Below are 22,768 nucleotides of genomic sequence, written 5' to 3'. Positions count from 1 at the left end.
CAGCTAGGAATCCAGCAAAGGCTTCATGATAACAGAAGCTGAGGTCAGTCAGGGAGTTTTCAAGACCTTGGTCTTAAAAATGGTGATAGCAGAGGCTTCGGATTCCTCTACTGTCTTGTCTCACTCTGCCATTTTCCATTAGTTTCCCTACGTTCTCCTCAGATAGAGTCTGTGCATTGCCACACTTGGGTCTTTAATCCAGAGCCATCATCCTGGTGAGAATGGATTGGGCAGTGCGGGTAAGCACTGCCCGTTCTGACCATGGAAACCTAGAGACGCGATCGGCATCCTCTTCTGGGATGTGACCTTGACCAGGCATCACCAGGGGGAAAAGCTCATTTTTGGCAGTTAATCCCTTTTGTCGTTTCAGCGTCCATGGACTATTTACTTACTTCTTACCCCTATTGGCTAAATTTGTTCATTTGTATAATAATGGAAGGATGGAAGAAAAATCTGGAAGGGAAGATTTATCTTTATTCACATAAGATAAAGTTCTGGAAAGGTCCTTCCCTGTAGAAGCTCCTGAAGCAGGCTCCTGGTATGTTTCTCAGTAATTAGTCATCTGCAGTTCTGATCCATAGGAAATGCATTTGGATTTTATTTTTTAGAATCCTGAGGTTTCTGGAGAGAAACTACAGAAACTTTAAAAGTAAAAGACCCTCTGGATCTGCTGCATTTACCGAGTCCACATCTGTCTTTCAGATGTCTATAGTGCTTGTCATGTAGTGCCCTCAATATCTTGTGGCTTCTGCAACCTCTGTTCCAGTTAAGTAAGTGTCAACTGCATTTTAGTCATGTCTGTCTATCCAGTTTTTGGTGTGGGTAAGATTTCTTGTTACTTCAGTTACCGGATAGATTCCAAAAAGTGTTGACATTCAGATTATGCAGATTTCTTTTGACATAAAAATGAGGTTGATGAATTTTATAATCTACATTTTGGAGCCTAAACCAAAAGTACAATCAAGTGTCACCTCAGATGTGTTACTGGAGGCAGAATTCTGATCTCATTACATATAAGTGTTACCTGGTCTGACATAAATGAACAGGCAAGGAAACAGAAAAAGGACATGGCACAACATTTATGAAAAAGTCTCAGCAATTTTAATTTTCTTCTGAGGAAGCTGAAATTGTGCAAGTAAAACAGTGTGACTGGTCATGTGTCAGGTGAAGTTTTGTTCTGGAAAGTGTCTCCAGTCCTGGGCTGGATCCAGCAGGTGCACTCAGGCCCCAAATCCTAAAGCAGCGACTTGTATTCCTTAAACAGATGATATTCCAATGAGAAAACTGTTCTCAGTTGAGCTGCAGAGCAGGGAGGAGGAGACGGAGGTGACCTTGACTTCCCAGAATTGCTGAAACTTGAAGACCAAGGCCATCTCCTCATAGATGGAGCAGAGATCCACCTATGAGTACATCACATCGGCTCTGTCTTCAGGAATCTTGAGCTGTGGGGGAGGTGAAGGAATGTGATTTATTCCTTTCTGCTAAGGCAGTGTGCTTCAGAGAAAATGAATTGAAAATTTAATACATATGCTTTTTGCCATAATAAGGGAGAGAATATGAATAATTCATGGCAATGCAAGTGGTCACTTCAGAGCTGGCAGAAGGAGCAAGTGCACAACTGAGAGAAGGAAGCACCCTGCCCCAGGAAGCAGGTGCGCTAAGACCATCCCCTGAGAACTGCCCTCCAGATGCCACCTGTCAGTGGAACCTGGGCCTGTACCTGGGATCTTGTGCGTAGTGTGGAGAGCAGAGCACAGCTCCATTCCTCCTCACTGTGTGACCTAGGATGTGACCTCTTCCTCTGAGCTTCATTCTAACTAGGTGTTAAAATCAAATAACAGCAGTAACTTTACTTGTAAACTTTCTGATAAGAGCCAGTGATGATCAGAATTGTTATCACTGTTGTTGCCCAGTTCCTTAAATATTATAAAAATACCTGTGTGACCCGTCATCTCAGACCTCAGATGACTACCTCGCAGACAGCACACCTGCATTGTTTCTGTCACAAACGTGGTATTAGAACTGGAAACTATGTGTACCTTGTTATAGAATTTATATCTTAGTTATCTTACATTGGATGAAGTTAGAATTAGTAAGTGACAGTTAGAATTTTAGTTGGTGGGATATCTAAGCAAACTGTCAATGGTGTGCCTTCATTTCTCCTTGCTTGTTATAGATAATGGAAGAGGAGAGAGAAAAATTAAAGAGAAAACTATTGACCAATAGTCAGGTGTTTTATAAACAAAGGAGATTTTCACATCTTCTGGAAACCCCATTAAATGAAATGAATTAAGGAACTTTAAGACACTTTTCTACATTCTAGATGCATGTCTAATACAGATTTAGATTTAAATGCACAGAGATAATGCAGAAAATGGAAATTCAGCAACAGATCAGTTTGCCAAATAGGCAGATTTAAACTAGTTTGCAATTTTACCTAAATACTCAAAGAATAAACCCCAGATTCAAATAACAAATGATACAATTTCAGTGTTAGGTGACTGGTTGAGAGAAGCTTGAACTAACATTATTTTGATGAATCATACATCAATAACAAAACTTTGTCCAGTGGTCCAAATTTTCAAGGGGCTGCTTGAGTAAATAGTTTCTACCTCCCCTACCTGTGATTTCTGGCAGAATCCATCATCCTCTAAAACCCAGGGACCATTAAGAACAGAGACAGAAGTTTGAATACTATGAAGTTTTGAGAGACCCAAATTACTGCCTGGACTGATTGGTGAGGATGATCTCTACAAGCCTCGTCTTTGAAGAGTGTATGGTGGCTTTTGTTGTAATGAACAGGTAGCAGCAAAGACAGTCAAGGAAAATGAGGGAGGAGGGGAACATGGTCCAAACAGAAGAACAACATAAAGATCCAGAAACTGATATCAATGAAAACGAAGCATATGGATTACCTGGAAGAAAATGTAAAGTAAATGTTAGAAACATGTTCAATGAGCTAGTGGCATCATGCAAGAACAATGTGAGAATTTTAATAGAGATAAAACATTTAAAAGATGACTAGGCAAAAATACTGATGCTGAAGAATGCAATACGTCAGACAAAATTTTTAAGAGGATTTTAGACCAGACTAGATCAAGTAATAGAAGAACCAGTAAACTCAAAGAAAGATCATTTGTAATAGTAGAGACAGAGAAGAAAATCTTAAATGAAAGAAATAAAACAGGGTTAAAGACTTACGCTTCAGGAAGCGCAGTGAAAATGAAATTATGCATTGAGGAGTTATGCAAAGATAAGACAAAAGGGCTAGTCAAGGAAGAGGGTGAGAGACAGAGAGACAGAGAGAGAGACAGAGCAAGAGAGGCAGAGAGAGAGACAGAGAGAGAGACAGAGCAAGAGAGGCAGAAAGGTTTTTAAAGAAGTAATAGCATAGAAACTTTCTAATTCTGGAGAAGCAAATATTCGTCCACATCCATGAAGCTCTATACATTTTAAATAAGGTAAACCAAATGAGAAAAATCAAAGATAGTTTGAAACCACATTATTAAAGGAAAGGTTTTTGAAAACGGAAAGTAAAAGAGCAGATTTAGCAGATTTCTCAGGAGAAGATTTTCAGTTCCGAATGGAGAGGAATTATATTTGATAACGTATAGTTTATTGATAGAGATTATTTCTGAGAAATGTATTTCTAGTCAATGTCATCATTGTGCAAGCATCATAGGGAGAACTTACACAAACCTACAAGGAATATCCTACTACACACAGACTATGTGGAATAGCACAATGTTTCCAGACAACTAACCTGTACAGAGTGTTACTGCACCAAACACTGCAGGGAACTGAAACGCTGTGGTAAGTATCTCTCTATCTAAACACATGTAAATATGGAACATCCTTAGTGAAAATACGGTATTACAATGTTATGTGGCCACAAATATATATGTGGTCCATTGCTGACTGAATCATTGTTAGGTGGCCCATGACTGTATTCAAATTGTTGGGGGAAAAGAATGAAAAACAAGCAAAACTCTGCCAACCAAGAAACTTTACCATGTAAATCTTTTTGTAAAATAAAGGATAGGTAAGACCTTTCCAAGATAAGCAAAAACTAAAGGAGTTCTTCAACACTGGGCCTGCCTTAAACACCAAAAGGTCTCAACTACGTCTGCAGAATAATGACATTGCTGCATCAGCTCCATTCTGGCCTCTGCCATGTGACAGTTTTGTGTGAATTTTCTTTCTGCTCTCAGGACTTTTTTTCTCTCTCATCTTCTAACTCCATTCTCCTTTTAATTCTCAATTTGTTGAAAGGATTCATATTTAGCTAAGAACATTATAAACTTCGGGAAAAAATTTCATCTTAAACTCAACAAATTTAATTACCTGTCTTCACGGATGCCCATCTGTTCTTTTCTTGTTTTCTTATGGGATGTGGCCCTTGTTTCTACTTCATTCCAGTCCTTAGTTCCATATGCATGAGGCGTCCAACCATCACACACCCAGGAACATCTTGGAGGAAGGGACCCTACCATTTGCCTCATCCACCTTCAGGTGTACAGTGGCCATTCCTTCAGCTATTGTATGTGCTTTAGGGCTTTCCATTTAAAAGTGCATTTCACTATCTCCCAAATAAAGTTCCTGGACCTTAAAAAGTGATGTGGTGTTGGGGGCATTGGCAGCCAAATTTCATTGAAAGTCTCTTCTGCCCTTGGTAATTGAGGAAGACTGGGAAGAAGGTAACAAAACACACATCCCATGTAGCTCCTCATTTAGCAATAGATTCAGTGCAAATTTAGAGAGTTGAAGACATAGAGTAATGTTGGTGTGGTTTTCTGTGGCATGCTAAGGAGACAGCAGAGGATGGTCAGTGGTCTGTCTCCATCCAGCTGGTACCCATTGTCCATTAGTTAGTCTGTCAGAAAAGATAAAAGACAACTTTTGTGACAAAGCCCCAAGGGCTTTATTAAAACACTTTGCCCAGAAATTGGTCAACAGGGACATGACAAGTTTTTATATCACAGCTACAATTTTTGCCTACTTTATGTAGAAATCTGAGCGATGTGACCAGCCTCAGTGGGCTGATTCTCCATCCAGGGGACAGCGCTAACAGAGTTATGAGTTATGTGGTATTAGTCTGTCTGGGTCTTCATAAGAAGACAACACGGAGTGGGTGGCTTAAACAACAAATACTGATTTTCTTACAATTCTGAAGTCTGAATGTTGAAGATCAAGGTGCTGGCAGGGTTGGTTCTTGGTGCGGCTTCTTCCTGGCATGCACTGGGGCACCTTCTAATACACTGCATCTCCACATGGCCTCTTCTCTGCGTGCACGTGAAAAGTGAGAGGTCTCTGGTGTCTCCTCCTCTTCTTATAAAGACAGCACGTCTATTGCATTAGGTTCTCACACTTCTGACCACATTTAACCTTAATTGTATCATTAAAATTCCTATATAGATCCATTGAATTTAAGGTTTCAGCATATGAATTTCAAAGAGGGCACAATTCGATTGATGACACAAACCAAGAGATGGTGAGAATTATTAGAATATATATATTTTTAATCACTAAGGAATAATGGGCCATGCAGGAACTTGTAGGAAAGTTCCTAGTAATTGGTGAAACCTCTGTTGTAAGAGGAAAATGTGCCTTCCTCCTTTCTTTTCTGGCAGGAGAATGTGAGGAAGCAGAACCACAGATATCAAAGAAAGAGGAGCCCTGTGGACAGCTGAGGTGCTGGCGAGGAGGGAGAGCACTGAGCAGAAGAGGAAGCCCCGCCCTCCCTGCACCTGCTCCTGACCCGGCCTCCTGCTCTGTGGGCCCCGCGCGCCCCCTGCTGGTCCTGAGCGGCACCTGCGCCCGCCCCCTCCGCCGCCCTGCAGGGAGGTTTGTGTCTGGGCTCACACTCACCTCCCCTCACTGTGTGTCTCGCACAGTAATACACGGCCGTGTCCGCGGCGGTCACAGAGCTCAGCTTCAGGGAGAACTGGTTCTTGGACGTGTCTGTTGAAATGGTGACTCGACTCTTGAGGGAGGGGTTGTAGTTGGTGCTCCCACCACTACCATAGATCTCCCCAATCCACTCCAGTCCCTTCCCTGGGGACTGGCGGATCCAGCTCCAGTAGTAACCACTGCTGATGGAGTAACCAGAGACAGCGCAGGTGAGGGACAGGGTCTCCGAAGGCTTCACCAGTCCTGGGCCCGACTCCTGCAGCTGCACCTGGGACAGGACCCCTGTGAACAGAGAGACCCACAGTGAGCCCTGGGATCAGAGACAGCCTCCCACATCGTCATATCTGCATCCCCGAGACACTCACATCTGGGAGCTGCCACCAGAAGGAGGAAGAACCACAGGTGCTTCATGTTCTTGCACAGGATGTCCATGACTCTCAGAGAGCATTTCCCATGTGAGCTGGACCCTGAATTTAAGGAAATGTCTGATGGTTTCCTGTGGCTGCCTAAGTGAGGATTTGCATGTGGGTGGTGCCTTTGTATGGAGAGGTGAAAAGGGATGAGGGAGGCCCCAGTCTTTGGGGCTCACCCTGAGAGGAGGATGCTGGCTGTGCCCTCTGAGAACTCAGTTCTCTTTCTGGGGCCTCCCCTCACCAAGCCCAGATTCCTCTTCTTCCAGGTAGGGAGATGTGCTGAAGGAGCTGGTCTGGGAGATGAGTGTGATCATGCATCAAGGACAGATTTTGGAATAGGTTCAATGCTGTTCTACCCGTGAAGATTTATATGAAACCAACCAAACATCCAGGTTATCTAAATTGTCAAATCTCCATTCAAAAACATTAGGTCAGCAGCTAAATACTTTCGTCACAGTGAATTTATACAAACCTACATCCATGCAGTGTTTATGGTAATTCAGAATATCCATCATGGTTTGAGGGAATATGTCTGTCCCAGAAAGTGCATCATAAAAAAAATAAAAATCTGAGACTTTCCCTTTTGTGACCGTTTGAAATTTCGGATTCTGTCTGCAATCTCAGGAGAAGGTAGTGGGACGTATCTCCAACTGTCTCAATGTGTGATGCTGAGAATGTGGCCTGACCTTTATACACTTCTGTGTGAATGATGTAGATTGGGGATCACAGTGACAATTTCAGTCAAACACTATAATAGGTCAGCACAGGAGCATAGTCTCATCATCAAGATTAGTGCAATTGCCTTTCCTGGGAACAAGAGAGGACATCTGTGAGCCCTCCCCTCTGACAGCACAAGGAACTCTGGTTCTTCCTTGACAAGTCACACTTCTGAAACATGGCTGGACAATGACACTCAAGCCCAGAGTCCTCACCCACATATTTATCGTGTCAGGTGCCCCTGTGTCTGAAAGACTTTCTCCTTCATTGAATTGCATGAACATACCTTAGAGTTTGCGGTATTGCAACTTGGGCATTTGACATTAGTTTGGTGAATTATATAACAAATAATCTATCTCCATGGATGTGGGTAACAGGAGAGTCATCAGAAGTTGGGTGTGTTTTAACATCAGGACAAACCTGGGCTGTCTTGTTAGGACTGAACAAGGGAGCTGACCTGTGGGACACAGAGGGAAAGAGACAGAGCCAACATCCAGAGCCAGGTGAGCTCCTGACCTACCAGGTGGTCTCTGGACATTTTGTTTAAAAAGATCCAAAAAGACCTTCCTCACCTTCAGGAGAATTATGGACATTGAGGGAAATTGAGATACATTTTTATTTACAGAGAATAATTCATAGGCTTGTAGACATCTATGTGGGTGTGTACAGGATTGCTGGGATATGCTCATACACAGAACAGAAGAAATAATTCTATTTCATGGAAAAAAACCAAAGAGCTTCCGAATTGGTAGGTATTCTTTGCTGCAAATGTGTCAGGTCACTAGATCATGTTATGATGCTGGAGGTAACACTTCCCAACATTGTCCTGGAGACAAAATGCAAAAGAGTAAAGATTCAAGTGAGATTCCTTTGAAAAATACAAGTAATGAACAGACCAAAAAGTATGAACCATTATGTAAAGAGTGCTAATGAAATGAAACAATAAATTCCATGTTGAGGTGACAGGGAAGTTCCATCTGACAGCTCATTTTCACCTTTATGGCTACCGAGTGCCCCCTGCAGCCCACCTCCCACCCTCAAGTGAAGTTTCTGTCTGAGCTCTGTGAGTGAGCTGCAGTCATTGTGAGCCACTCAGAAAAGTAGTTGATTCTACTTCTTCAAACAGGAATTTAAACAATCAACTCCTCACCTTAGCCAGTCTATTTTTGTAACTGTGCATGACCCTTGAGAATGCAGTCACCATTTCTTTCATATTGAGAGTTGACTGTGCCATGAATGTCACAGGAAGATGTGTAAATGTAAAGTCTGGGTACATAAACCGCTGGATTATCAAAGCCTGGAGCCAATCACATTCTGTCATCTTGCCTAATTAGTTGGGAATTTGTTTTCAGTTGTTTAGTTCAAGTTCCCATAACTCACTTTCTGATAAAATAGTCACATACGATAATCTTGAGATATTAAAATAAAAAAATCACTAATTTCAAAATGAAACCAACTTCCAGGAGAAATGAAAATTCCTTTGTGGTGAAGGGTGTGAAGGGTGGAGACATGGTTGAATACTGAGGTTGTGTTCACAATTGTATTATTGTAATTAGGGAACTTCTGTACCTCCCTTATATTTATTAGAAACTCCCATTGAGAACCTTGATGTATCGTAATTAATTGATGGGTCACACAAAAACAAGAAAGCTGAAGGTTATTGAGCAGGAATTGCTATTACAGCTTTAGCTTTCCTTTAGAACACATTCCTCTACCTGATGTGAAATTAGCCCAGGTGCACTGATGAGCGTTTTACAGTTAACCAAGACCAGGAAATGGGCACTCATGTATGTGGAGAAGGGCATGGCTTTGGGATGCTTTGCAAACAAAGTGGCTTCTCACGTCTTCTGGAAAACTCATCAAAAAGGACAAGTTAGGGATCTCTTAGGAGCACCCGTCTATCCCACGTTCATGGCTAATATCACAGTGGAATTTGATGCAAAATGAGATCATATGGAAGATAAAGAAACTGCTGCACCACTGCCTCAGCTCAGCACAGCTACCTCTTCCCTCAGGGCTTCTGACTCTCTCAGGATGTGGGTTTCCACACTGTGTCTCTCATACAGTAATACACAGCAGTGTCCTCAGCCTTTAGGCTGCTGATCTGCAGATGCACTGTGCTGACAGAGGTGTCCATGGAGAAGACAAACTGTTCTGGTTAGCCCTGGGCATAGGTTGGGTTCCCAGTGTTGGTGTTCATCCATTCCATCCACTCAAGCCCTTCTCCAGGGACCTGTCTCACCCAATTCATACCATAGGTGGTAAAGCGGTAACCAGAAGCGTTGCAGAAGACCTTCACTGAGACCACAGGATGCTTCACCTCAGGCCCAAACTGCACCAGCTGCACCTGGGAGTGGGCACCGGTGGAGAGGAGAGAGGATTGTGTGAAGTCTCACTTGACTGGCCTGATTTCTCTCTCAGCCCTGGGACTGGGGAGCTCCTTAACTTTTGCTGCTGCCACCAAGAAGAGGATCCTGTAGGTCCTGTCCATGGTGAAGAGCTGTGCTGTTGGTGGGGTGTGGTCCCGAGGAGGGGTGTGGTTGTTGTGTGATGCTCTCAGGGCACACAGTTATCTGTATTAACCTCAGTGATTTGCATATTCATGATGGATGCTATTTAGTAGCCCAATTCCTGACCCAGTGTGAGAAAGAGCAAATACATCACACATGGACAGCACAATTGTAGAAGCTGAGAGTTCAAGCCGTAATCCTGTTAGAGGCCATGCATCCCCTACATATCCCTGAACTCTGTGTTGACAGAGCCTCCCCCACTGGAGAACAAGCTCCCCCAGGACACGCACCTCACTTTCAGCCCACATTTGAATGAAGCAGGGGCAAGTTGAACCAGCTCTAGACCTTAATATGCGAATGCGTTATTTTGGGAATGAGTGTGTCTATCCAAAAATTGCACTGATTTAAAAGAAAGGAGCTCTTCCTGACCTCCAGCTGCTTACTATTAAGATAAATAGCAGAGTTTGGAATTCCCATTTTGAAAGTGGTTCTCATTACAACATCCAGTTTGATAAAAGCTCACGATTGAATGGAATATTTATACAAACATCAGAAGTCCTTGTGAAATACTTACATTAGATATTTTTAAAGGAAGTCCGGGCCCTGAGAGGAACCCTCCCCAGCCTCCTGTGTACCTGCTCTGGGGCAGGAGCCTGTGCTGGGTTTATCCGGAGCGCCCCCTGCAGCCCAGACCCTATCCAGCAGGAGGGTTTCTGTCTGAACTTAGAGAGTATATTCCTACCAGTGTCTCTAGTCCAATATAAAGTGGCTGTGCCCTGGCTCAGAATTCTCCTTTAGTGACACAATACGTTTCTCACACCATCTTTTGAAGTACGGAATTGGCCTTAGGAAACCCAGAACTCTACAGGGAGACCCGAAGAAAAGATCTCATCCATCACTGGGGAGCCCTTTCCTGGAGCTCCAGAGGCACTGAATCGTTTGACATATGGTGAACCCAAAAACTCTTCAGGGATTTGGGGGGAATTCTTATTTCTTTTATGGTCCTGCAGTTGATTATTGCACCTGAGAATACCTGCAGGTGCATGTGCACGTGGCTAGAAGCCCACTTCAACTCTAGTATTCAAATAACACACACACACACACACACACACACACACATATTGTGGCTAATTTTTACATTAATCGGCCCCATGCTTTTCCTTTTTTTTCTGGTATCCATGTCCTGAAAAGCATTCCCTACACTGGCACTAAGGCTGAGTATGTGTCTATTTTCTGCAAACAGAAGTAAAGAAAACAGAATACAAGTGGACCCCTGGGAAGTGCATGCACATTGCATTCACCTGGTCTCACTTTGGAACCCTGCAGATGCCCCATGACAAGTAAATTTGAGGCTAATGAGGGTGAAATCATTTCCTTGGTGCTGAAGTTGCTGTTGTCAGAGGCTTCAAATTGCTCTATTTTCCAGAACATTTTTTATCCTATTTTCCTCCTCACATAGAGTTTGTGCATTGCCACACTCTCATATTTAATCCATATTGACTAAACTGGTGAGACGTAATGTGTGGAACACGGAAGCATTACATGTTCTTACAGATGAATCTTAATACTCTGGTGATCTTCTTTCTCTGGACTGTGCCTGATACAGGAAGTCTCCAGGTGTGAAGCTGATTTTTGCTCTTTTCTCGATGGAACATCACAGGAAAATCTTCGTAAAAGTGTCCCTTTTGGCTAATTGTAGCCATTTTCATGATAAAGGAAGGCTGCTGGTATGGGATTGTAATGGGGATGGATTACCTTTCCCCACATACATAAGGATGTAAAAATGGGTTGTCTGCCTGAAGAAGGTCTCGGTGTTTTTATCAGAGATTCAGTCTCCTGGTAATACAGCCATGCAGGGATCTAGGTGGATTCTCACCCTGAGAACCTGGAGGTTCCTGGCGGAAAGGGCGATAAGAGATTGGGGGGGGTGGGGTTCCCAGGATCTCTCACCCTCATGCTAGTCCACACATGCTCTTTATGTTTATTTAGTTCAGATTTTCATATAACAAATCACACAGCCAGGCTCATTTAAGTTATCCATACTCAGTCCATATAGGACCAGCAGCTGAATATAATAATCACATTGAACTCAGACAAATCTGGGCCCAATCCAATGTTTACCATAGCTCAGAACACCTATAATGACTCACTTAACTTGGAGATTATTTTTTCCTTGAAAGAACGGTAAGGGTTGCTTTGGAGCATCTGTGGGGTGGGGTTGGATTTTTTTTGAATCAGCCTGTCATGCAGGGTATTCTGAGTGATGTAGACCTTTACACTTAGATGGTAATTATTCCTAGTGACATGGAAATGGCTGGCAGCCCTCAATTCTGGTAATTCCTTTGGTTCACCTGAGTGTCTACAAGAATCCGATGAACCTCAGGACTCTTCTTCGTGGATGACCCTGAAGATTGTCAGTCAACTCAGTGCTACACACAGGGAGCTAATGGAGGATTCTCAGTCCACTGATACATTGGGCCAGCAACTTAGAAAACATCCAAGAATGAAACATTTTTGTCAATGCCAATCAATATTAAATTCAAGAGTCAGGATTTTCAGTAAACTGTAGTGTAAAATTTTCATGATTCTTGACAAAGGGATCTCAAACTTCATGGTATGCAGAAGAAATGAGCTCATCATGGTTAGACAGAAGCTTCTTTTCCTTGAAAGTTAGTCTTTCAAACTAAAGCAACAGAGAAGTGGTTTCCTGACATCTTGTGAACTCCAGCCATGAAACTCCAAAAAATCTCCAGTCAATTTTTTGGTTCATGTCTTACAACTCAAGAAGCAATGAAAAAATCTACAAAATTGGAAGCCTACTCCAATAGAGATAACTTTCCCTAATTGAAAAATAGACCAGTATTCACAAAGAGGCACTTTTTCGTGGGACCTACAGCGTACATAGATTTCTGTGACCTTAAGAAGTTTCTCTAAGAGAATCATCCTCTAGACATCTATGTATGCAAAATACACGGTGTATATTTGTGTATGATTAATCTGTACAAGCCTTTGGCATATTAAACAAATCTCATGTTAAACATGATAACTTTATCCCTTTCTGTGAACTCACACTTTACTGGTTTCAAAAGTTCATCGCCCTTGTGAAGCAGCAGTAGGTGCCTTTGAGAACGTGCTGATGCTTCAAGTGAACACGTTCTAGATCCTCACTTGACTTCATGGTTTCATATTTAGAATTGGCATGTCTGTGAATGAAAACCCACCATTTTTATCCAACTGAGTTTCATCTTACAATGTCATTCTGAACCTTGCCAACAGCCTCCATCATGCATGCGCCAAATCTTTTGCTTTTAAGGGAATAAGGGAGCAAATTCATCCTGCTTTCAGGTGAGAAGCTTTATCGACTTCTATCATATTTATTAGAAGCTCTCATTGAGAGCCATAACCAAACATTATTTGTTTATGGATCATACCTCAAAACTGAAACTGTTTTTCCTAGTGGCTATATCATTCTATATTTTCACAATTATGGAAAGCATTATAAAGGGTCCAAATGAATTAAAACTGGAAATATTGTATGACCAGAAATTCTGCTTCTAGAAATAAACCCAAAGCAGATGAAATTACCACTTGTTAACATATCTGAATCCTATGTTTATTGAAACACTATTAATAACAACCAAGATATGGAAACAATCTGAGTGTCAGTAGATAGACAAATGGATAAAGACAATGCTGTATGTATACACAATAGAATACTATTTAATCTTATAAAAGAAGAAGATGCTGCCATTTTCCACAAGATGGATCGAATCCCATCACTACTAACAGGGCATGCCATCCATTCTAGCTCCTTCCTAGGGGATGGCAGATCCTTATTCAGCAGTAAACACTGCCTGTGATGGGAAGTAGACTTTTATGAACTCTTGAATTTTTCAGCATAAGACATCAGTGTCTTAAAATATTCTGCGGTGTCTGCATGTGATAAAGTGCAGTCTAATATTACAGGTAAAATTAAAAGTGCAGGGGACTTCTAGACACCAAGTCATAGGATGATCTTGGCTGTGTACTTGAGGGTCTGGGCTGTAGGTCATACATATTAGTTGGAGTACTTTTGGCAAAAGATGTTGCAGGTGTATGAGTTTCTTGAACTGACCAGAGAGTGCACAGGTGAGGCAGAGGGTCAGTGAGGCACTTCCAGTCTAGGGCTGACTCCTGTAGCTACTCCTAGGACAGGACACTTAGAGATAAAAAGACTCAGTCCCTGTCAGTCACATGCAGTCACAACCATCCCTATAGGCCATGTCTCACATCTGAAACACTCAACTTGAGAGCGGTCACTGGGCAAAGGAGAAGACATAACAATGTCGTCTTCTTCATGAACACAACTCTGCATTCCTCTCAGACCTTCGCCTTTTCTAAGGAGAAAGTGATTAGCTTTTCCATTCCCAATGTTGACTCTGTCTGAGAGCTTGAAGAAAAATCTTGATGTGGCACAGCTTTTTGTTTATAAGAGAGAGAGACTGGGGTCGGACTCCCCTGTGTTTGAAAGTTTTATTGTCGTCTTTCTTTCTGGCTGAATTGAAGCACTGCCTTGCCAAAAACTACAGCCATTAAGGTTGACGAAAACTTCTTGATTCTGATATTTCAACTAGGGACACATGAACTTCCATATCGATTCACTCACGCAAATCTCAGGAGAATAATTACAAACTAACTCTCTAACTCATGAGTATTACTCCAATACTAGGCTGTTCTTACTGCCAACAATCTTCTGGGAATGTTGATGAATAAATAAATAGTAAATTCTATTTTTAAATTAAAATTATCAAAACTTTCAGAAACCCCTGAGCACCCTCTGCCAAAGGTACTGCCACTAGTGTGTATGACCTCTGGTTCACTGCCTCAGGGACTCAGGCATAATTAACCTATGACTTAATATCTGAAGGTCCATGGATTATTTGTTTTACCTCTCATATGAGACTCTACTATGTTACATGCAGAACAATAAAATATTTTAAGAGATTGATATTTGCTCTATTAGTCTGTTTTCACACTGCTAATAAAGACACACACAAGACTGAGTAATTTATAGAGGAAAAAGATTAATAGACTTACGGCTACAAATGGCTTGGGAGGCCTCAACATCATGGTGGAAGGCAAGGAGGAGCAAGTTACATCTTACATGGAGATGGCAGCAGACAAAGAGAGGACAGGGAAACTCCCGTTTTTCAAAACCATCGGATCTCATGAGAGTCATCCACTATCAAAAGAACAGCACAAGGAAGAACTCCCTCCATGATTTAATCACCTCCCACTGGGTTTCCCCCATGACATGTGGGAATTGTGGGAGATACAATTCAAGATGAGATTTGAGAAGAGACACAGACAAACCATATGATTCTACCCCTGGCGGCTCTCAAATCTAATGTCCTTACATTTCAAAACCATTCATGACTTTCCAACAGCACCCTTAAGTCTTCACTCATTGGAGCCATAACTCAAAAGGCCACAGGCCATGGTCTCTTCTGAGAGGAGGCAAGTCCCTTCCATCTATGAGCCTGTAAAATAATAATAATAAAAAAAATCCAGTTCCTTCCTAGATACAATGGGCGTTCAGGCATTGTGTAAATACAGCCATTCCAAATGGGAGAAATTGGCCCAAACTGCAGGCCTCATGCAAATCTGAAATCCATCTGGGCAGTCAAATCTTAACTGTCCAAAATAATCTTCTTTGACTCTGTCTCTCAAATCCAGGTTACCTGATGCAACAGGTGGGTTCCCATGGTCTTGGGCAGTTCTGTCCCTGTGGCTTTGCAGGGCACAGTCTCCCTCCTGGCTACATTCATGAGTTGACATTGAGTGTCTGTGCCTTTTCCAGGCACACGGTGCAAGCTCCCACTGGATCTACCATTCTGGGTTCTGGAGGACGGCGGCTTTCTTTTTACAGCTGCACTAGGTGGTGCCCCAGTAGGGACTCTGTGTGGGATTTCTGACCCCACATTTCCCTGTCGCACTGGGACTAAAGGCATGTGCCTCAACACCTGGCTAATTTTTGTATTTTTAGTAGAGATGGGGTTTTGCCATGTTGGCAAGGCTGGTCTTGAACTCTTAATCTCAAGTCATCTGCCTGCCTAAGCCTCCCAAAGTGCTGGGATTACAGTGCCTGGCCAAGGTTAATACAACTACGTAATTTAACGATGTATTTAAAACTCCATGGTCATACAAACACACATACATACACAACATCCCAGCAAAGACACATACATGTACCCTTGCAAAAGTGAATGTATATCTGAAAACCAAAACAACACATCTATTTGTTTCATATTATTCTAATTATTTAGTTGAATTTAAATTGTGTTTGCAGTTTGAGGTTGTAGTGTAAAATAATGCTTTTCTACATTTATGTCTGCCTATACCAACATTAAAAAGACAAATATATTTAAATAGATGTTTTGGTAAAAATGTATGTAAATGCCATTCTTGTCAAATATGTCACTTACATGTGTAATCGAATTTATTTTAAATATCATTCTGTTTTCAATAAATTAAATAATAAGATGAACATCGCCTTTAAAATTGTACTACATTATTTGTTGAATTTACATTGTAGTTTTCAAAGTAGGCAGGAAAAACTGTTTTATTTCAAAAATTTTGAAAGAAATCTTTTTTGGCATGAATATTCAATGCAAACTCTAGCCTTATTTGCCAGTATTCCTTTAAAATAGAGAAGATCCAGCAATATGAAACTGAACACAGCCCATGCTTTTCAGGACTCACTCACAATGGCATCTTCCTAGAGGGTGGTCCAAGCACATGGGGATTTAGACTTCATCATCACAGCACTAGCGAGCCCCAGGGCTGAGCACATGGAGGGCAGCAGGAGATGCAGAGCCCCCTCTGTGGTACTTTGGGAAGGGAGGGGTGGGATGAGGGTGATGTCTGCAGGACCCTAGAAAAGGTTGAGAAGGGCAGAGAGTCTGCAGGTAGATGAACATATTCTAAGGAGAACTATTACCCTCCTAAACTTTGTTGGTTTCAGTGATTATGAAGAAAAGGGAACTGATTCCCCAGTTTTGGAGGACAGAAAATAAAGGGACTTCCTTTATCCTGCGTGGAGACTGAGGAAGAAAAGAGACTTTCAAAGAAACAGGGAAGATAGAGAAATAGTCTGACAAACAGGACACCTGAAGTAAACCAAAGGGGAGAACAAGAGCGTTTAAAGTGGTGTCTCATTTCCAAAAACAGCAGATGAAAATAAAAGAAACAAATCACCATGCATATGCTGAGTTAAAGTTAGAAAATACATACAATTGTTTGATTATTACAGCACAACAACACAAAGCTCTATTCATTGAAACAGTTCGTATTGAGGAGATGCACTTTTAAGAAAGGGTCTCGCTCTGTCAACCAGGCTGGAGTGCAGTGGCACAATCGCAGTTCACTGCAGCATCAACCTCCCAGGCTTAAGGGATCCCCCCACCTCAGCCTTTCAAGTAGCTGATTCCAGAGGTAGCACCACACCTAGCTGTTTTTTGTTGATGTTTGCTTGATCTCACTGTGTTGCCAGGCTGTTGTAAAACTCCTGAACTCAAGTGATCTGCCTGCCTCAGCCTTCCAAAGTGGTGGAGTTACGGGTGTGATTTTTAAAATTGTACTATTTTAAAGATAGTATCATTTTACATAAATAAAATATACAAATAACCTATTTTAAAATTGTCCTGAGGGATCATTGCCAGTATTACTTGGAAAATCTGCACATTAAAAGTTGAATTAAATCCCTGTTCTAAGGTAATGTTTTGTAGGTAAAAGAAATCATGGATTTACAAAGAAGAAATGGTGAGAGATGCTGGGAAAGACTTTTGCTTGACCAGGTCAGGAATCACCAAGATTTAAAAGGAAACCCCAACCTCTCAGGCTCCTGATGTGGAGCTGCCTCCTAAGAGAACCCTCATGTACTGAGCAGCCCCTGGTGGTTCTGAGCACCCCCTGGTGTCCTGAGCCCCCCCTCGTGTTCCTGAGCCCCCCCCCCCCCCGGTGTTCTGAGCACCCCCTCTTGGTCCTGAGCGTCTCTGATGTCCTGAGCACCTGTGGTGGTTCTGAGCATCCCCAGGTGTCCTGAGCGCCTCCTGGTGGTCCTGACTGCCTCTTGTGGTTATGAGGAGCATTTACAATGCAATTCCCTCCTGTCTTCCTGCAGGATTTTTGTATCTAGGCTCACACAGATGTTCCCTCTCCTTTGTCCCTCACAATAATACAAGGCCTTGTCCTTGGCTTTCAGGTTGGGCAGTGTAAGGTAGACTGTACTTGAAAGGGTGTCACTTGGGACTGTTAATTTATTTGTACTCATAGAGAGTAATATGAGAACTCCAACTTGATCACTCACTGTTTCCACCCACACCAGTCTCTGTCATGAAGCCTGCTGGACCAAGCTCATGCTGCAGCTGGTAAAGGTGAAATCAGAGGCTTTTCAGGAGAGTCTCAGTGAACTGCTGGGCTGTACAATTTTCCTCCTGTGACTCCATCAATAAACTTCACACAGGACTCCCACAAACACAGAGGAAATGGAAGAACAGCCTCATCTGGAGCAACCACATCTGTACCTGATTCTTGAGGGACCCTAATACTGAGACTGATGAGAAGGGAAGCCCAGATCAGTGCAGACCCCATGGTGTGAACACTGCAAAAGGGCACAGACATGGGGTACCTCCTCACCAGGGCCTGAAGTAACAGGGGATGAGCTCCCTTTCTTGAGGTGGGGAGGGGACACATTTCCACATCTTTCTTTTTGTGATCATGGGCACACCACGCAGTATTGCTCATCCACCCTCTGTCTCCATTTCAGGGAGGGCAGGGTCAAAGATTCCTGTGTCTGGATGCACAGGGTTAGTGTATGGACAGTGTTCAGGTATCTTCATAGCAGCTAACATTATCAAAAAATATGTCCAGTAAGAACATAAAAATACACTTCCAGAGAAAAGGGATACCTTTCTCACAAAACAGCTCAATATTGGATATATGTGCTTGTGTAAGCAAACAGTGAATGTGGAAATGTGTGTACTTATCTTACTGAAGAGTTCACATGGAGACATGTTTGCTTGTCTGAGACAAGAGTCCACATGAGGAAATGTCTGTTTCTTGAAGAAAGAGTAATGTAAGGGCATATGTGGTGGTCTGAGGAAAGAGTCCATGTAGGGACATATGTGTTTGTCTGAGGGAAGAATCCACATGAGGAAAGGTGTGTTTGTCTGACAGAAGAGCCTACATGCTGACAGGTGTGTGGACTCATCTGCGGGTACATGCCCATTCAGGGACAGTGCATGCCTGACATGTGTTGAAGCTTGTGGAAAATATTTCTCAACCAAGGAAAGAAAAGAATCCTATGGGTTATTTTCTTGTCAGAAGGAAAAAACCTGGATCATACAGAAAATTGATTTTTTATTAAAGGTCTTTAGTGAATGGAAATATCTTATATGTAAATCAGGAAAATTTCTTCATTCTTTGTTGCATGTGTCTCATGATAACCCCACCCTCAGAAATAAGTTATTAGATAGTTTTATACAGTCTGTGTTTAATCCTGGAATAATGAACTGCTAAATATTTTTTTACAAAAATTGTATATATTTAGGTTTATATTTTCTGTCACAACAGTATGAGCTTAGCCAAATTAATTCTGCCATGTCTTAACCATCGTATGTCACTAAAAATAATTTCACTCTTCTTAACCAGTGCCATTTTTACTTATTTTATACCCACTCTCTAAATTGCTTGAATATGCTCTATATGTTTACCTGACTATAGTTTTGACTTTGAAAGAATTTCAAATACATGCCATTATACATTGTCATTGAAATGACTTCACTGAAGAAAGTGGAAAATGAAGTTGCTGACCCAAGCAACTTTGAAAATGAGGAAATTCTATATGTTTATAGTGTAAAGAAACTGCACATAAGCAGTCTGTTCTAGTAGATAAACATGTTTCCAATGAGCTTTACATTTCTGATTCTGTTATGCATGGTTCCTGAAATTGTGCAGCTAAGTAATAAAATGACATATGTTAGGATAGGATTCCTCACTTTGCAGTGGGTGGTTATGGACAGTCAAGGAAGGAAGCCTGGAAAGGTCCATGTGGTAGCATAGTTGGGTGGAGACACCAGTGTGTTCTCATTTTTAATGTAATCAAGTTCCAGAAGATTAGATACATAAATAGTTTCGATGTGTCCATATACATGGGTTCATATAAACATGGACATTTACTAGGCCAATTGGTTGAGAAGTCCTAGAAGTACTTACAACACATGAACAACACACATACTAGTATGACATTTTTAAAATTTTAATACTATTCTTTAACATCGGAAACAAGCAGTCTTTAGAAAAATGGCTGATTCTATGTACAAAAAAGTGAACACAGAAAACAAGCTTAGAATTTATTGTAATACCTGGAAACAGGGAATTGTCCAAAAACAAAAAGATGAGGTTTGCTGTAAGGATGCAGGAATCAAACTACATGAGCTCCCAGCACTAATAAAGCTGTGATGATTTGAACAATAAAACAAAGAATGTAGCAAGGATCTTCTTCAGAGTATGAAACAGACATCCATAAACCAATACAGACATCAATGGTTGACTAAATAAATAAATAATTGGAAAAAGAACACGTCTCCTTACAGAAGTATTGCAAATATCTCAGGTGGAGGATCCTTCACTCAGGTAGGTGAAGGTTAAACACTCATGAGTTGATTGTGTCCTGAGATTAGAGACATGGAAAAATAATCACTATTAGTGTATTTTATAATGAGATATCAGATATAATGCCGAAGACATGATCTTTGAATGAATAAAAATTTACATGTTTTTCATGTAAATTTGTACACACATACACACACATGCGTGCGCACACACACATTTTTCTGCAATACACAGGCATAAGGGAGTAAAAGACAACCGGAAACATGGAGACAAAAACTCCAAGTCACATATTTGTTAAATGAATTATTTTAATTTGTTAAATGACTTTTGTAATCAGTATGCAAATATACATACAACTCATAAAAAATGCAGTTAAAAAATGAATCAAATATCATGAGAGGCATCTCACCAATAATTATACAAAAATTGTTAAATATGAATTTATTTAGGGACCTGGGCATTTAAATAAAAATTAGATAACATTACTCACCTAGTAGAAGGGTTAAAACACACAATACTCTTAATGATAAATGGCAATTTGAATGAGGAAAACCAAGAGCTATAATGCATTGATGGTGGGAATTCAAAATGGAACATGCACAAAATAAGATTCTTTTTGGCATTTTTAAAAAATAGAGATAAAAGTAGACTTAAAATGTGTTCTTGTGTCGGTGTTTCAAAATATTTACAACACTGATTTAGAAATTGACGTTTAAAAGATACCTTCAGAGGAAGTCTATATCAGCTTAATTAATTGGATTCATATTCAAATCCCCGAAATAGTGAACAGAATAAACGTATGAAAAATCTCTCAAATAATTAAAATTTCTCAAATATACACTTATGTTGTTCCTTTTCATTAATGCCTTAATGTCATTTTCTAAGAAAATCTTCAATCTAATAATCTTTGTCATCTCCTCCATGCCAGCACAGCTGCCTCCTTCCTGGGGTTTCTGACACTCTCAGGTTGTAGGTTTTCACACTGTGTCTGCCGCACAGTAATACACGGCCGTGTCCTCGGATCTCAGGCTGCTCAGCTCCATGTAGGCTGTGCTCGTGGATGTGTCCCTGGTAATGGTGACTCGGCCCTGGAACTTCTGTGCGTAGTTTGTGTTACCATTCCCAATGACGATCCATCCTATCCACTCAAGGTCTTGTTCAGGGGCCTGTGGCACCCACTGCATAGCAGAGCTAGTAAAGGTGTATCCAGAAGCCTTGCAGGAGACCTTCACTGAGGACCCAGGCTTCTGCACCTCAGCCCCAGACTGCACCAGCTGGACCTGGGAGTGGGCACCTGTGGAGACAACACAGGAGTGGATGAGAGCCCCCCTGACTGCACTCAATCCCATCCTCATCACTGGGTCTTGACAGCCTCTTACCTGTCACTGCTGCCACCAAGAAGAGGATCCTCCAAATCCAGTCCATGGTGAGGAGCTGTGCTGCCTGGGGCTTCTCTAGCTGAGGGATGTGGTTTCTGGGTGATGCTCTCAGGGCTGAGACATATCCATATTTACCTCAGTGGATCTCAGGTTATTTGCATATTCATGAGACAGAGCATTTCATAGCTCAAGACAGTGATTCAGGATAAGGAAGGGAAGGTAAATGACACATCACCCTTACAAGAGTGGGATGCTGATGGTCCAAGCCCTAGTCCTCCTTGAGGAAATGCAGGCTCTGCTCCGTTTACAAACGTTTGGTGTCCAGATGTCCTTTCACTGAAGACCAAGCACCCAGAGGACGTGCTCCTCACTGTGATCCCATATTTGATTAGCGTAGAGACTGCCTGGATGATTTCTGGAACCATCACTCTCCATGACACTGAGAAGGTGCCTTGACCCCATCCTAGTCCCATCAGGCACCAGCACAGCTCACTGGTGACTCTGAGAAAGTGACAGCTAATGTCCCACGTGAGTGTCCAGCAGGTCCCCCTGAGATCATCTGGGCGCTCCTGAGACAGTGTCTCCAGCACCTGCCTGGCTTCCTGATCCTCCATGATCTTCAATAGAAACACTCTTGGTTTAAAGATTTGCCCTGTGATGCATAGTTAGAGCTGATTTTCTCATCTCATGGACAATAGGCATTAGAGGATGTAAGAGAAGTTTGGGGTTCCTGATTAACTCACTGCTCCCAAAATAATCGTAAAGGAATTTGTATTTTGGATAAGTTTGGGTTTTATTTCCTACTCCATTTAATAGAATTTCATGAACTGTTCACATGCTTTCAGTTCATATCCATAGATCCTCATCTTTCCATGTTGATTTCGGACTCACTAGGTCTGTGCACCTGCCACACTCTGAGATCCATCACCGCCCTGTCACTCACACAATGTAGGCAACATTACTTAACACTGAAATCTGAATTGTTTATTCATGGGAATATAGAGACTCCCACAATTCTGTATCCTTTCAGTTAGTAAAACCATTCCTGTCCTTTATATCCTCACTATTAAGATATTTACAGTCCTTGAAACCCACTTTAAAAAATAGTTCTGGTTGCCTTAAGTTACATGAATGGTTCTGATGTAACAGGATATTTAAAGGCACATCAGCAACGTCCTGAACACTC

At 41.7% G+C, this 22,768-nt stretch overlaps 1 pseudogene and 2 gene segments (V, D, J or C); all 3 read right to left on the bottom strand.

Moving 5' to 3' along the window:
- Positions 1-1,413: 1,413 nt before the first annotated feature.
- On the bottom strand, positions 1,414-6,374 carry LOC115897534. The segment is given in 3 exon segments: positions 1,414-1,442; positions 5,869-6,192; positions 6,276-6,374. Coding segments are annotated over 3 exon segments (405 nt in total).
- Positions 6,375-9,069: 2,695 nt separating this feature from the next.
- LOC104655040 lies at positions 9,070-9,531 on the bottom strand (annotated as a pseudogene).
- Positions 9,532-11,370: 1,839 nt separating this feature from the next.
- Positions 11,371-21,628, bottom strand: LOC115897454. The segment is given in 4 exon segments: positions 11,371-11,445; positions 13,621-13,710; positions 21,187-21,497; positions 21,583-21,628. Coding segments are annotated over 4 exon segments (522 nt in total).
- Positions 21,629-22,768: the final 1,140 nt, after the last annotated feature.

Source organism: Rhinopithecus roxellana, chromosome 5 (genome assembly GCF_007565055.1).
Source record: "Rhinopithecus roxellana isolate Shanxi Qingling chromosome 5, ASM756505v1, whole genome shotgun sequence".
In the NCBI taxonomy this organism is placed as follows: domain Eukaryota; kingdom Metazoa; phylum Chordata; class Mammalia; order Primates; family Cercopithecidae; genus Rhinopithecus; species Rhinopithecus roxellana.
Note: the sequence above shows the minus strand (reverse complement) of the source record. Positions and strands in the feature narration are given on the sequence as shown.